Raw genomic sequence first — 14,319 nt, forward strand, 5'->3', positions numbered from 1 at the left:
AAACACTTCTTACTATAATGCATTTCCTGGTTTTTTCCCCCCTTCTGTGATTTTTCTATATTAGTAAGCATTTTTTCAGCTTATTTACTGAACAAATAGCATAAAAAAACCCCAGTGAAAATGAAAACCAAAAGACAGAACTTATGTTTAGTAGACTTCTTTTATTTAGAGGCTGAAAGGAACTAGAAGCAGAAGGCTTAACCTGGCACTTCCTATAACTATAAAACTTTGGCTAAAACAGAACACATTGAAACATCCCCAAAGCTGACTGGCCAAAAAGCTCAGAGGGGGAAAAAAAAAAAAAAAAAGAGGAGAACTCTGGTCTGCTGGTAAGTACAAATTTGTACCTAGGGCCTCACAGCTCTACAATCATCCACAGGTAAGTGACTGCAGCTACTTAAGACTACTGGAAGAAAGACTTAGCAGCAAATACACTAAGACACCCTTGGAACATATTCTGACTAGACCCAGTCACAAAGCAGCATGACCAAGTTATCCTATCTAGTGCATATGAACACACCCCATGAGTATTTATCTGATGATAGAGGCCAACTACATTCTTGGGGGTTTTAGGTTTTGTGTTGGTTTTTTGTCAGGTGACATTTATTTCTTCTTCCAGACATTCACCAGAAATCAGGATTTTTCCAAGGCATTTGGACAACCCCTCCCCCAAGTTAAAATTTTGTTTCTACTGTTCTCTTCATAAATTCTTAAAGCTTTCATCAAATTTGGGGATGCAGTATAGCACTGTACTCTAACACTTCCCGACATCGCTGTTCAGCATTCAATCCAAGACAACAGTACAGAGAATTGGAATTCCTCCATTTAGTCAAAAGACTAAAGACAAGCACTTTTTGCATATGCTGCCAAAGTGCACATTGATCTCAGACTACTATTTCCAAGTCAATCCCCATACCAGTGGTAATAACAGCACACTAATCCTACATAGCTGCTTACAGGGATCAACCCAAGCCTTCAATCTAAAAGGAAAAGCCTTTAATGCTTCAGTTAAATACAGCTACAAACCTGCTCACCTTCATGTATAATCCAGCCATGGCAAGAGCAGCATTATGACAGCAGCACCAAATAAAAGCAGAAAATATATATAAAAAACATATACAAACACATATATAGTTGCCATCATCACTGTGACCAGCTTTCCTATCAATTTTAATAGAAAGCGATGTTTCAGCCATATGATCACACTTCTCCATAGGCAACAGTTTCACCATGCTAAGTTTCTCATTTGACAAGTAGAGCAAAACATAAAGTTACTACCTTGCTTTTCCAGCAGGCAACAAAGAAAAGTCTCAGACTGCAACATATCGGCTGCAATTAACATAGTTAGTATTATCCCAAAAACTAACATAAACAAGATAGAGGCTGTGTGTGACCTAGGCTTTCATTCCTACTAAAGAGACAAACAAACCCAAGTTCAATCACACGGAGACAACAAGGTTAGCCTCAATACTTTTCACTGACAGAAGTTAACTTGTGATGTTCTGTGGGGTTTTGGTTTTAATTTTGGGCCAGCATTTGTTCGGGGGTATTTTGGGTTTTCGGTTTGAGAGGTTTTTGCATCTGTAAGCAAGAACACTTTCAGCAAAAGGAGATTTTGCAACTCTATTAGAGTGATCAGCAGTAAACCATCACAACAGCCTTATCTCGAGTGGTTTCTTAGGATTTGGGGAACAATTATTAACTCCTGCAATATTTGCCTGCATCTTAACAGAATATTCCACCACCACCTTTTCAAAGGCATTGCCATTTTAGCAGTCTGCTCTTGCCAGGGAAGTTGCATAGCAGAAATGACTTATTGAGCAAATGACACTTCTCAAGCATATGTGTCCAGACACTGCACCATCTCTGCCCTATTTACTGCTGTCATATTTTGTGCAAATTCCTACTTGCTCCTGCCAGCATTCCATCTAGCACCGGTGACAACCCAAAATACAACAACAGCATCACAACCCCCAGCAGACAAAGGAGGCTCAGAACAGATGTGGGACAGGAAGTCATGTTCAGGCCTGGATTTCAACCCTGAATTGAAGTGGGTTTAGTACACATTCAGAGCAGTGGTTTGGAATGCCAGACACAGCACAACTCCACCAGAGAGACACAAGGACTGTCTAGGCAACTAACAAAAAGCTTCCCCTCCCCCCAGGGAAAAGCTGGCAGAGAAAAACTTCCAAGAGCTAATCAAGCTATCCACACACTATCTGCATATCATTCCCATTCCTTCTCTTTTCACGCGAAGCTTCAATGTAAAAATCTAAATGCTTTGTGCAACTGTACTGTTTGCAAAATGAGCCGAAAAGAGATTAAACTTTCATCTTAAACTGGAGTAAGTGTAGTACTGAAGAGTAAAACAGTATGTTTTTTCTATGGTTTCAGGAGTGTTCAGGAGAAGAGAGTTTATTTCTCATGCACACACACTTCACTCATGCAATGCACCTCACAATAAAATTTACAAGTAATTTTCCTTTTGCTGGTTCTATTATATGTACTTCCAAGACTTATTTTAATATTTTAGCATTAGAATGATTATAAGAACAGCATCTACCAAGAGAAAAATCATAAAGCCATAATTCATAAAAGTGACAGGAAATGTGCATTTTGACTTTGGTGCCATCATGGAATTGTTGAGGGACAATTGTGAAATAACTGAACTCCAAAGCATTTTCACTCCTCCCTCCCAAAATATCCTTTTAATAGCATGCATGACCCTATGGCCACTGCTGTTTACAATGCCTCTCGGGAGCCTCAGAATAGATGCCCCACAGAATGAGCTCGTTATTTTCACCTTCATTCCATATTCCATTCTCTCAGACATCACACCCTTATGACAGTTTCCACTGCAAATATATTCATATCATGTAATCAACACTTCCCAAAGGGGATGAGAGCAAGACAGAAAAATGATCTCAGATGTTTGATTGCTTTAAATCTGTGATTTTGCATGTATCTGCTTTGGCAGTGACTGCCAAGTATCCTGGCAGCGGAATGTTACCCATCAGCATGGCTTGTGGCTGTGGGAAGAGACAGGTTATGACAGCATAAGGAAGGGGACCGGAAAAGAATGCTAAAGCATCATCTCATACCAGGCAGTGATTTTGAAGTGGTGATTTAAGTGTAATTTGATGAAGGAAGTCTGCTTGAGTTGTCAGTAATTACCAATGGATGTCTAATTGCACAGAATGAGGACATGTTAAACAAAACAAACCCTTTTTGTATGGTTTGAAAACTGTTTCTAGCAATATTTCCCTCCCCCTCCCTGCAAATGGATGATTTGCTTCCTGCTAAAAGAAACCAAACAAAACCCAAAGCCTACTATCTTCAGCTCCTCAAAAGTTTACATCACAGACAACTTTTTACACAGATAATTCCTCTTTTGTGGCACTTCATTTCACCAAGTTACAATAAAAAATTATCAAACATGACTCTAATAGCTCCGCACTTGCAATCTTCCCCTTTTGAAAGGGCTGTGAGTTAAGATCATGCCACCGAGTCTCTCATCATGCACAACTCCAATGCCTAATGTCTAGAATCATATTTATCATGTCCAGCAGGAGACTATGCCAAAATTAAAGCACCACAGGCATTTCTGCCATTCTGCATCACCTGTTTGGAATGAGCATGCTGCTGTTTCGTGAGTTAAAAATACATAAGGGAAGAGCTTAGACAACAGATCCATGATTAGGTACCCTCAAAACACTGGCGAGGTGAACACTTAAAATAGTTACATATAGTCAGTCATATGTGGATGCTTGATTAGCTAAAACTCAAAACCTTATTCCCACAGAAAAAAACTTAAAGGATTCCTTTACCCAGGCAATCTAAGAAGCAAGGTATGCTATGAACGCCTTGTTGATTTGTGTCCAACGCCATTGTGTCGTCCTTCCCTCACAACTCCTGCTTAGGTACTCAGCTATGTCCAGCTTCCCCAGGAGTAATAATTCTTATCTTCCCCTTATGATCCCTTTTTCCCCCCCTCATCTTATGCAGCCAAACTTATCTAGACATGGCCTGGGCTACCTAACCAGAGAGGCTGTGACTATCTCATCCTTGCAAGTGTCTAAGGCCAGGTTGGATCGGGCTTGGAGCAACTTGGTCTAGTGGAAGGTGTCCCTGCCCACAGCACGGGGCTAGAATGAGATGGCTTTTAAAGTCCCTCCCAACCCAAGCCATTCTGTGATTCTTTGACCACTGCCTTCCAGAACAGCCCCTGTAACCAGTGTTGATGTGTACTATGCTACAGGGGAGCAGGCAGAAATCTGAGTCTGCAACAGTTAACTTTGACATCAAGGGTGGCTATAAACTGGGCAATGGGTTTCATTTTCAGAAAGGGGTGGGGAGAGGAAAAACTCAGAAAGAGTCTAATTCAAGTAAGAAACCAACTCCTTTCACCATCAGAGTGACAAAATCTATCCAGAGAGAGAATGCTACTGTCAGAGAAACATGTTACTGCTTTCCTGGGTAACTGTGTGACAAATTCAGTATGTTTTTCCCAGAAGTACAATCCTGCTTATTTCACCCGCTGTGCTTGTGCAAAAGCCAAAGTGACTTGCCCTGGAATCCTGTCACTGCTGCCAGTTACAGCAGAATAGATTTGTTTCTTTAAACTGCCTGGTCTCCTCCTCAACCTCCAGAAAAAAAGCACTTAACATGTATAAATGTCTGAATTCCCCAGAAGTCACTACAAAGGGAAAAGAACAAACTGTTCTTCCCCCTCACAGATAAAAGCTTTAGTTGTGCTTTACTGTATTTTCTTCTAAAATGAAACCTGTTTTTTTGGAATTTAGCATTTACAAATAAAGTATTATAGGTCTCTGTGGACTCAGGTTAAGGTGTACAAAGGTTTGTTGGAGATTAAGGGACACTAATGACACATACATGCCCCTGAAACTAAACCCGGAAGTGGAAAAAACAAAACTGGTTTCAACTGAAGTTGACACCTACTCATGCTTTGAAAGCTGGATTGCTACTCACAGACTATTTTTGCTGAAACAGCAGAAGAGTGCACTCTCTCAGTGGGACAGTTCAAAATCACTAGTTTCTCTAAAGTACCCTTTTTTTTTTTAATCTGTCTTTAATCAAGCCTTTTTCTGTAAAAAGATTTTTTCTAAATGGCCTTACACAGTCTATTGGAAAATAGCAATTGTTTCCCTGTCCTTCACAGCAAAGTAGTGTATTTATTTTCTAGTAGTCCAGTGTCTCGTAAACACTACCAACAGGTGCCAGGACAGGAAAGGGAAGAGAAAGGAGAGCAAGCTATACCGAACACTGATTTCATTCACATGCTCATTGAAATTAGGAGCTGGCAGGAAAGGTGGTTCAAACTTCTCTTAAGGGGAAAGTTTGTCAGTAATAAATACCCAGCTAGGATCCGTGGTTACTGTTACAGGTAACAGAATGCTGGGAGTAGCAAACAATCAGAAATGAGTGGCAAGGAACAGGGTTTGGAATAATGTATCTTTTGTTGGCATTTGCAGCTTTAAGGTCATGATGAAACATGGTCCTGTGAATCTTAATGACAAAAAATTTTCAGACAAAAAGGGAGCATAAGATGATGTCATTAGTGCAAAGTCAGAACCTAAAGTTCAGAATGCTCTCAAGACAGACACTACTATAAAACCTTTCTTCATACCTCACACACATGGACGAGAAAACTCTGTCTGGCTACCTAGGAAAACCAGAAAAAAATTCTCAGTTACCTATACAGAGGTAGGGTGGGTTTCCACCTCATTCCAGAGAATCTTGTTTTTATAAAAATTTAATTCTGGCAGAGGTCAAGTTGAAGTTATCATACAGCTTCTCATAAAGCTTAACAAATGCACACAAAACAACCAAAAAATGCAAGGGGAAAAAAAAGACATTTATCACAAATGTGGACATTCAGATGCAACTGGAACTATTCAAGAAACTGCAGAGAGGAAGGAAGAGCATATAAGAGAGAAAGAGAATTACAACATTTTTTAATGACATCACCCACAGATTTCATACTGCTTAAAAGCTCTTCAAAAATGGCAGCATATCACAGAAATTGGAGTGCACAATCTCACTGCCTCCTCTTGCAGAGCAGGATGAGTCACTTAGCACAGCCAGAAACACCATTTGATTTTGAGCTTCTGAAATAACCACTGGGCCATACGCCATGAAAGAAAAACAACAAATTTGCCATATTACTTGATAAACTAACAAGTGGCAAAATCACATCTGGAGCTGTAAGTCCCAGTGCCTAATAAAAAGCAACATAAGAACATCTCTCTTTCCCCCACACCTTTTACAGCTCTTCCACAATTCATTCTTTTTCCCCAAACTACGTATCTCATTGAATTTTTCTGCTGCCTTTAATTTCACTTAGCCCAGACACTGAAGCAGTACAAAATAAAACAGTAACCCCTCTATGGTAACTGCATCCCATCTACATTTTCATTCCTCACCCATCGATTGTCCCTCCTCTCCCAAGACCACAATCCCTGGAAGGTGTAGGTCACAGAGAGCTACCTGAAACCTAACATCAATAAGCTTTTGCCAGCTTAAGTCTCTGCTGCAACTGAGCAGGGTGATCCTGCTTTCCACACACCCCTGCCCCTTCTTGGGGCTCGTCATCAGTACCAGTGCCACTCATCCCTCTCATATCACCACTTCAAGTGACCTCACCAGTACCTATTCCAGCAAAAAGGGGAATCTCAAGCAGCCTTCCCTCCCTCACCAATATGGATTTAGAGTAATGTGTCAGCTCAGGAAGTTGTATTTCCATTGCATAGTTTCAAATAAGGCTGTACGAAGGCTGCTACCAGAGAGATCTGTCCCACATTTCTTTACACTCCCCTCCTGCTTTTGGGACAACTGACCCCAGGTCTCACAGGGTGAATACAGTAAAGCACATAACCTACCACAGAAAAATGTCTTCCCACAAAATAAGCTCAGTGATCCAGCTCATCCTTTTGGCAGAGCGTGGCTAGGTAAGAGTCAGGGAAAAAGGAATGAAACACAACAAACCCATTCTGGCAACAGCCCACAGAATTAGACGTAACAAAAATCACAGTCAGTGACCAGCAGAACCAAGATTTAAACTATTGTTCCAGGCACCTTTACTACTTCTTGTAGACATCTACAAAAAGATAGATGCCTTCTCTTCACATCATTAACACAGTATCCTTTATTATTCCTGACTTGTCCTCCTAAAAGGAGGAAAATACTGAAACAGATTTAAAAAAAAGGCATGGATACCTGAGCACCCACAAGTTGCAGCAAGGCTGAGTTCACAGGAAGGAGTTCAATGTCAGTGTTGATAGTGGTCTGGTCAAAGGGACATGCCTTACGGTGGAGCTTGTTGAGGCACATCTTGCAGACAGTGTGGCCACAACCCAAGCTGATGGGCTTCCGGATTGTTTCGTCGAAAGTCTGTGTGCAAATTGGGCAGGAGAGAAAATCCGTCCATTGTGGAGCTTGTACAGGCATTGCTTCAGGAGTTAATTGACAAGACAAAAATCTAAAGCACAGATTCCACTGGAATCAGAATTTTGCAAAAAAGTCTGTTTGGTTTTAAATATCTTCTGTAAGTACAGACAGTCAGCACATAGTGTGAAACATAACCTAGAAGAAAAAAGAAATACAAAGTTAGCATTCTGTACTGGAACAGGCACATGAGCTTCTTTGTGCTAGGGAAATAACCACTCATCGAGGTGTAGCTGAATTAGGAGTGCAGTTCCAACATTAAATACTGGAGTGAGTCATGACTTGCTTTAGTTCCAGCTGGTCTCTGGCACTGGAAAAGCCACTGTAAACCATTTCTGCTACTATACAGCTTAAAATAAAGCAAGACAGATAACTATCACACTGAAGTCTTAAGACAAATTAGCTTTTAGCTTTTATGTTCTCTCTTTATAAATGAGCCAACTGACATCACCAAAATTTGAATATAAAAGACAATTCCACTAATCCACTTTTGTACAGTATTTATTGTACAAAATAAATAAATAAATAATTATTTAAATATTTTTGCTTAGACAAGGCTTCATCCAAAACCTCTACCACAAGCAACCCTTCTTCAGAGTCCAGTGGGCTCTGGATTGACACGACTTTGGAAACTTGCGAGCTGCCCAAGTCTCAAGGGGGATAGGATAAATGGTTCAGGGTCAGTCAGATACTGCAATACAGCTCTCATACATCACTCCGTGATACTATGTGCTGCTACTACAGCACCTTCACACAATCTGATCTGTACTGAGCTGCACAGTGCCACATGGACCCATCCAGACACATCTCAGATACCCTGGGAGTCTGCATGCACTCCTGCATGGAATTCAGCATTGTTAACTTGCCCTCTGTCTGCCATCCAAGCGCCTCCATCCTTCAAAAGCTGGATGACCATTTCTAGAAATCATTTATGACTAGAAGACTGACAATTGTTCCTTAACCATTCCTTTTGTAACTCAATTTATATCATTCACTGCCTGCCTAGAGATTATAGTGACAGAGAAAGCAACATCTTTACTCTGTTGAGAAACCACACTGAAACTACAATGGAAGAAAAGCTGGGAGGTCTTTATTACTTGGCACTTTCAAATCAAATACTAAAAAGATCAAATGTTACTCATTCTAAGGGAATGGAAGATAAGCTATCCCTTTGGGACAGGAAAAAAGCAGAACTCATATGAGGAGAAATATGAGTAGAAGAGTAGATAGATCAAATGATATGAAAAAAACATTATCAAAAAGAAAACTGGTAATAAAATAGTTTCTGATGTCTGCCTTACTTTCACCAGTGGAGTTTGGGGGAAAAAAAAAAAGTTCAAGTCACTGATTCAGAACCAGTGTTTCTAGATCAAGCAGCAAAACAACAACAAAAACCCAACTCCAACCACCCGTATGTATTAGTTTCTCTTTCCCACACAACACTGGCTTCAGTTTCAAACCAAAGACTGCACACTTGCTTGCTAGCATCTATTCTGACGGAAGATTCTTCCAAAAGCAAAATAGCAACTTTTAATCAAATCTTCAGCTTAAAAAACACATTTACAATTAAAATCTACGTTCTAAAGGTGAAGAGAGAAACTTTATATCAGGACCTGTGCAATTCAGAGTCAAGGCATTTTAAAACAGGGAAAAAAAACCTATATAACGCTAAAATAGAGACTCTGAAAAGCCTCTGCCACAAAAGGCTCCTTTTTTTCAGAATTTAGTGCAATGTTGTTCACAGTTAACATCATTTTGCTGAGGTAAACAATTAAGTGTTACTAGTTAAGCTTTTAGCCATGTTTCATCAAACACCTAACCTTAGCTCTAAAGCTAATCAAAAGGAGCTGTACTATGATGATCCCTCTGAGTCCCTTCCAACTCAGGATGCTTTATGATTCTAGGGGAAAAAAAAATCATTTCTCTCTTCAAAAGACAATATATAATGCCACACAACCTCCGGTTCCCAGCCAATAAGGAATCAATAAGAAATCAGTATTACCCAGGGAGGGTGGTACAAGGAAGAGGCACCACATGTGGTTAACCCTACCCCCACAACTGCACAACGACAAGATGTCAAGGTTGTTCAGGGTTCCCCCTTCCAAAATACCTCTTTAATGGTAAATCAGTCATTTTTTTCCATCTTGTAAGCATACAGTCAAATCATTCCCATTACTACTGTATCACCATAACCCAAATGAAATCTTCTATGCTTTTAGGTTACTTCACTAAGAGATGATGACGTAAACCATTCTGCATATTTACTTCCAAGCCTTTCCCGGCTACCTGCCCTCTTATATACTGAGTAAAGTTTGGTAACAAGCTAGAATTCTTCTCTGTAAACTGATCTGCAACAGAAATTGCCAAGAAACTCCACAAAACTCCTTCTGCAAAGAGCAGTACACAGCTTGATAAATCTACTGTATGTACGGCTGTGCTATGAAATATCAATTGAGGTTCAAAATTTAAGAGCTGAATCATAGCTCTTCCTTTTGACCACACTGCTATTAGAGTATCTAGCAACAATTTCCCAGACTCCTCTGCAATTCAGAAACAAACTGAACAGTCTATTTAAAACAAATTATTAGCCAAGCATTCAGGAAAAGAAGTTTTCTACTAACTGAAGAGATTTAAAATCAGAAGCTAACATGAAGCTGTACCATCAAGTCTAGAAAGCAGATGTGAACACGGAGACTTCACTATCCCAAGCTGTGAACTGGAAGAAAGGAGTTGAATGCAACTTTAACATTAGTTAACTAATTAAAAAAAACAAACAGCAAACAGAACCATGTTGCTGCTTACCTGTACCTCTGGCATAATGAAATAGGTCATATTTATTTACAAACTCAACAGTTGAAAAAGAAGTTCAGGGAGTCTGAAGACGGAGGGACTAATTAGTGGCATCTGTGATCCTGTATCAAGACAGATCTCAAAAGGCTGGGGAACAAGGGAAGCAAAGCTTATACATAAGCACAGCTCTCAGAGACTCCGCAGTGTCTGTGGTTGTGTCCTGGTGCCTAAATGCCAAAGGAAGGCCACAGACAGCACTGACAATAGAACATACAGCTGTGAGAAACCACAGAAAGTCATCTATTTCAGCACAGTCTAGCTTCGGGAACAGATAGCTAACTGGTGTGATGCAGCCAACCTTTTCCCCACAGAAGAGAACAATAGCAGTTGGAAAAACAAACCCTGTGCTGCTAATGAATCTCCACAGCAGATCAGCACAAAACTGTGGCATTCCTTTGGTCCCACACAAGACAGGAATGGCATAACAGGGACTGAGGATTCACAAGCCACATGCACACAAGCTGGCACCACACCAAGTACTGCTGGTACCATAGTTTTCTACATATATGGTCCTATTTTCCTACCAGATCTTCAACCTTCAGACAAGGGAGCCGAACCAAGCACTGAGATACAATGTAAATCTCTTCCAGGCACAAAGCTTACAGATGTAAAGAAGTGAAACTGTGAAAGATACCTATGCCTTGTATCAAGGTTTGTGACTCATTATGACCTTGAAAATAACTGGAAAAAAACCCAGTGTCTAACTTCAAAGAGCTACTTTAAACAGGAGACATTGCAACAATAGAAACAATGGAAATAAAACAGTTTCATTATCACTGTCTGCAATTGGAACCATCACCACTACAGAAAGAGAACACTCCCTTCAACACGTACAGTAGGAAAAGTATATTCACTTTTATAGTACAATGCTTTTAAAAAAACATTTCTCTTCATCATTATACCAGAGGTGAGCAAAACACACAGAATGCAAAAATTTATAAAAGATATAACTATTTAAATAACCCGCCTCCCAATAACATTATGACATTTTAAACCCACCTCAATTCACTAAGTATTTCACACTCAGTGGCTTCTAGCACTGTAAAATGCATATCCGTAACACTTCTTTGTGCATGATTGAAGAAAATAGATATGTCAAAACCCAAGAAAGCAAAAAACTAAAAAGACACATCCACAGTACCTAAACTGGAAGGAAAAAAAGGTGTAATTAAAACTGAAGATGCCCCAAGACACAGACCTTGAGTACTACACTGAAACCAGAGACAGACTGATTTTGCTATTTCTGAGTTTGAAAATATAAAATACCTGTATGCAAGTCTCATCTTCCTGTTTAGCCCTGCATAAGCTGTTTTATCCACATCTAGAACCGCCTGGAAAAATGTCTCCTCTCTTCTGGGCCTCCCAGCCCCCAAAAAATCCTTGAAATTCCATCCTTCAAACCCGACTGGAAATGTCACGCTGTAATCAGATCAGTGACCTGTCTCTCTGGGACCCTGCCAGAGCTTCAGAGAAAGACATGATTATTCCATAAACCAGTGGAACAACCACTCAGTCCTTACTCTGCTGGACTACAGTGCAGAGGGCTGAAATAGCCTCCAGTCCAAGGTGTGTTATGTTTGTGGCAACTAGAGTCTTCCACATGTCCTTTGCAGATTCAACTCTTCACAAAAAGATGTTTGTAAAATGCGGAACAGTCTGTAACAACATCCACTGGCATCAAGTTTCACACACGATGACACACAGGAAAACTCTGCTTTCAGTTTGAATTAAGTGCAATCTCTGAGGGAGTCCTCTGGTGCAGGTACCAAGCACACCCCAAATTCTCTCACAAACATGTTATTTGGACTCAGCATGCTCTAGCATGGACACATCACATGCTGTTTCGTCACTACCAAGTTCACATTGCTCTCTCCCAGCAGCAGCCCACAGCAAGTCATGTCACAGCTTAAGCAGATGACTCAGCACACCTAAGGGGCACCCTTTGCTCAGCTCCTGCCAATTCAGTAGATACAGCTCTTAAGAGCATTACTCCCTCCTGAGTTTTATGTATTCCCACAGCATTTCATTACCCAAACAGCATCATCACCTTCTTAACCAAAATTCAGTTAAGCTGAAGCTGTTTCATTTTTGCTGAGTCTTACTCCTAAGCTAAAACAAACAGAGCTTCCTGTCGCAGTTACCAGTGAACACAAGTCTATTTAGTGGTAAGCTTAACATTACAGTAGCTCCTCAGAGCCAAAATAAACTTAGGCTTGCCAACCAAACTGTTCATGCAGATACAACCCTTGAGTAATCTATTATTTATTCTAATAAAGAAAACACCATTTCATTAATTCTTTTAAAGACTCTTACTCCTTGATAATAACTTATACTTTTCTAAGAAAAAGTAACCAGGCACAGCTCTCTCTTCTGAGAGACTGATTCTGTGGTACATTAACTTCTTCAAAACCTCTCTGACACTTTGAGATTAAAAATAAATCAACAACCTAAATTAAATTAACAGACAACAGTAAAGCAACTCCTAACTCATAAGGATTACCAGATACCCATAGTACAATTCCAGCCAGCAGCTGAACCTTCTCCATTCTTGTCTAGTGCCAAACAGGCAAATTTTTGCTGGTGCTTCACAGAACTTTTTGTTTTCTACTCCAGCATGCTCGTCGTAATGAACAGTATTTCTGAGTACACTTAAGCAGCTTTCTTCTTTTCCCTGAGCAAATAATTTTAAAAGTCCTGAATTTCATATTAGAAGAATATTGACCTGACAACCCATGGGAAGCCCTGACCAGCTAAAAGTAATGTGTTCTTATACAAGCACCCTGTAGTGCCAACTTCACGGTTCACAGAAAAGGATAAGTCACGCTAGCTGTGTTTTCCATATCCAGTTCAACAGAAAAACCTCTGAAAAAAATTAGAGAGATGGAAAGTCCATACCTGATCAGAGGTAGAAGAATAGGTACAATAAAAAAGCTTCTTACCTCTGCCTAGTAAGCTCCATGAACAACACATACCATAAGCCCAGAAGAGTATATCCGATAGATTCAGGGGTTTTCCCCTTCCTGTTTGCTCTCTCAAACTTCTCTGTAAACTCTCCACTGGGAGCAAGTGCCTGACTTCCTCATTCCTGCTCCACGCATGCGTGTTGGGGGCACACACCCAACACCACTGAACACTGCCCACAGCACAGAGCCCCAACAAAGAAATCCACACCCAACACCAAAACCTGCAAGTCTGTACTTAACGCATGTTCCCACCCTTCTTTCAAAGTATTTGCTGGCTTTAGTAGCTGTATAATAAAGCTCTTAAAAAAAAAATCCTGAACATCATCAAAATTATGTCCCAAAGTAACTGAAGCTTAGTTAAATCAGATACAAGTTCTATTTCTCTTTTCCTCAGTAATTTCTGACTGCAAAACCAAAGGAAGAAATTTCTATAATTTCATGCAGAAGTCTCTTACTTGGTAGAGTCAGTGAAGTACCTTAGGAAAATGGGGACAGTTAAGGAGAAGATGTTATTTCTTATTTGAAGCTTCCTGCCTAGTAGTAACACAAGGAAAACAAGAAACCAATCAATCAACATCACAACTCTACCACAGTACCTCCCCAACAGATGCTCTGAATTTACAATGATTTAAACTTCCCAACATGCTGTGAGGCAAGACCTCATGTCTTCCTACAGAAGAGAAAACTGTTGAATGAAGTTATTTATACAGTTTTTAACAGGAAAAACATGGAATGAAACCTGATACCTAATTTTTGAAACATGGTATATCATTTTCTTGAGCCCTCTTCTCACCCAACATTCAATCACTAGTCTTGTACCATATTAGGGTCATGAACATTAAAAGACAACACATGTATAGATAAAATTTAAGTTGCCCTCCAAAATACAAGACTTGCATGTGAATATAATCATAAATTTTCAGGGAAGATATACATGACCAGTTTCATAATTTCTGGTTGATAGTATACATCCCTTACAGCTTATTTAAAAGAAAGAGGAAGTGACCAATTCTTAACAGCAAGTGGTTTTATGATCTACCAC

At 39.9% G+C, this 14,319-nt stretch overlaps 1 protein-coding gene across 9 annotated transcripts in view; it reads right to left on the minus strand.

Moving 5' to 3' along the window:
- The window catches only part of RC3H1 (ring finger and CCCH-type domains 1), a 54,975-nt gene that overhangs the window by 26,724 nt on the left and 13,932 nt on the right, over positions 1-14,319 (minus strand). For 5 of the 9 annotated variants that reach the window (XM_082287271.1, XM_082287272.1, XM_082287264.1 and 2 more), the window contains exon 2: positions 7,237-7,602. In XM_082287271.1, coding sequence (XP_082143397.1) covers positions 7,237-7,467 — 231 coding nt within the window. In that variant the 5' untranslated portion in view covers positions 7,468-7,602. Of the gene's footprint in view, positions 1-7,236; positions 7,603-11,313; positions 11,370-11,580; positions 11,906-13,253; positions 13,358-14,319 lie in introns of those variants that run through there. The other 4 variants (XM_082287265.1, XM_082287268.1, XM_082287266.1 and 1 more) reach the window with 4 other exon arrangements.

Source organism: Coloeus monedula, assembly GCF_965178545.1.
Source record: "Coloeus monedula genome assembly, chromosome: 9".
In the NCBI taxonomy this organism is placed as follows: Eukaryota; Metazoa; Chordata; class Aves; order Passeriformes; family Corvidae; genus Coloeus; species Coloeus monedula.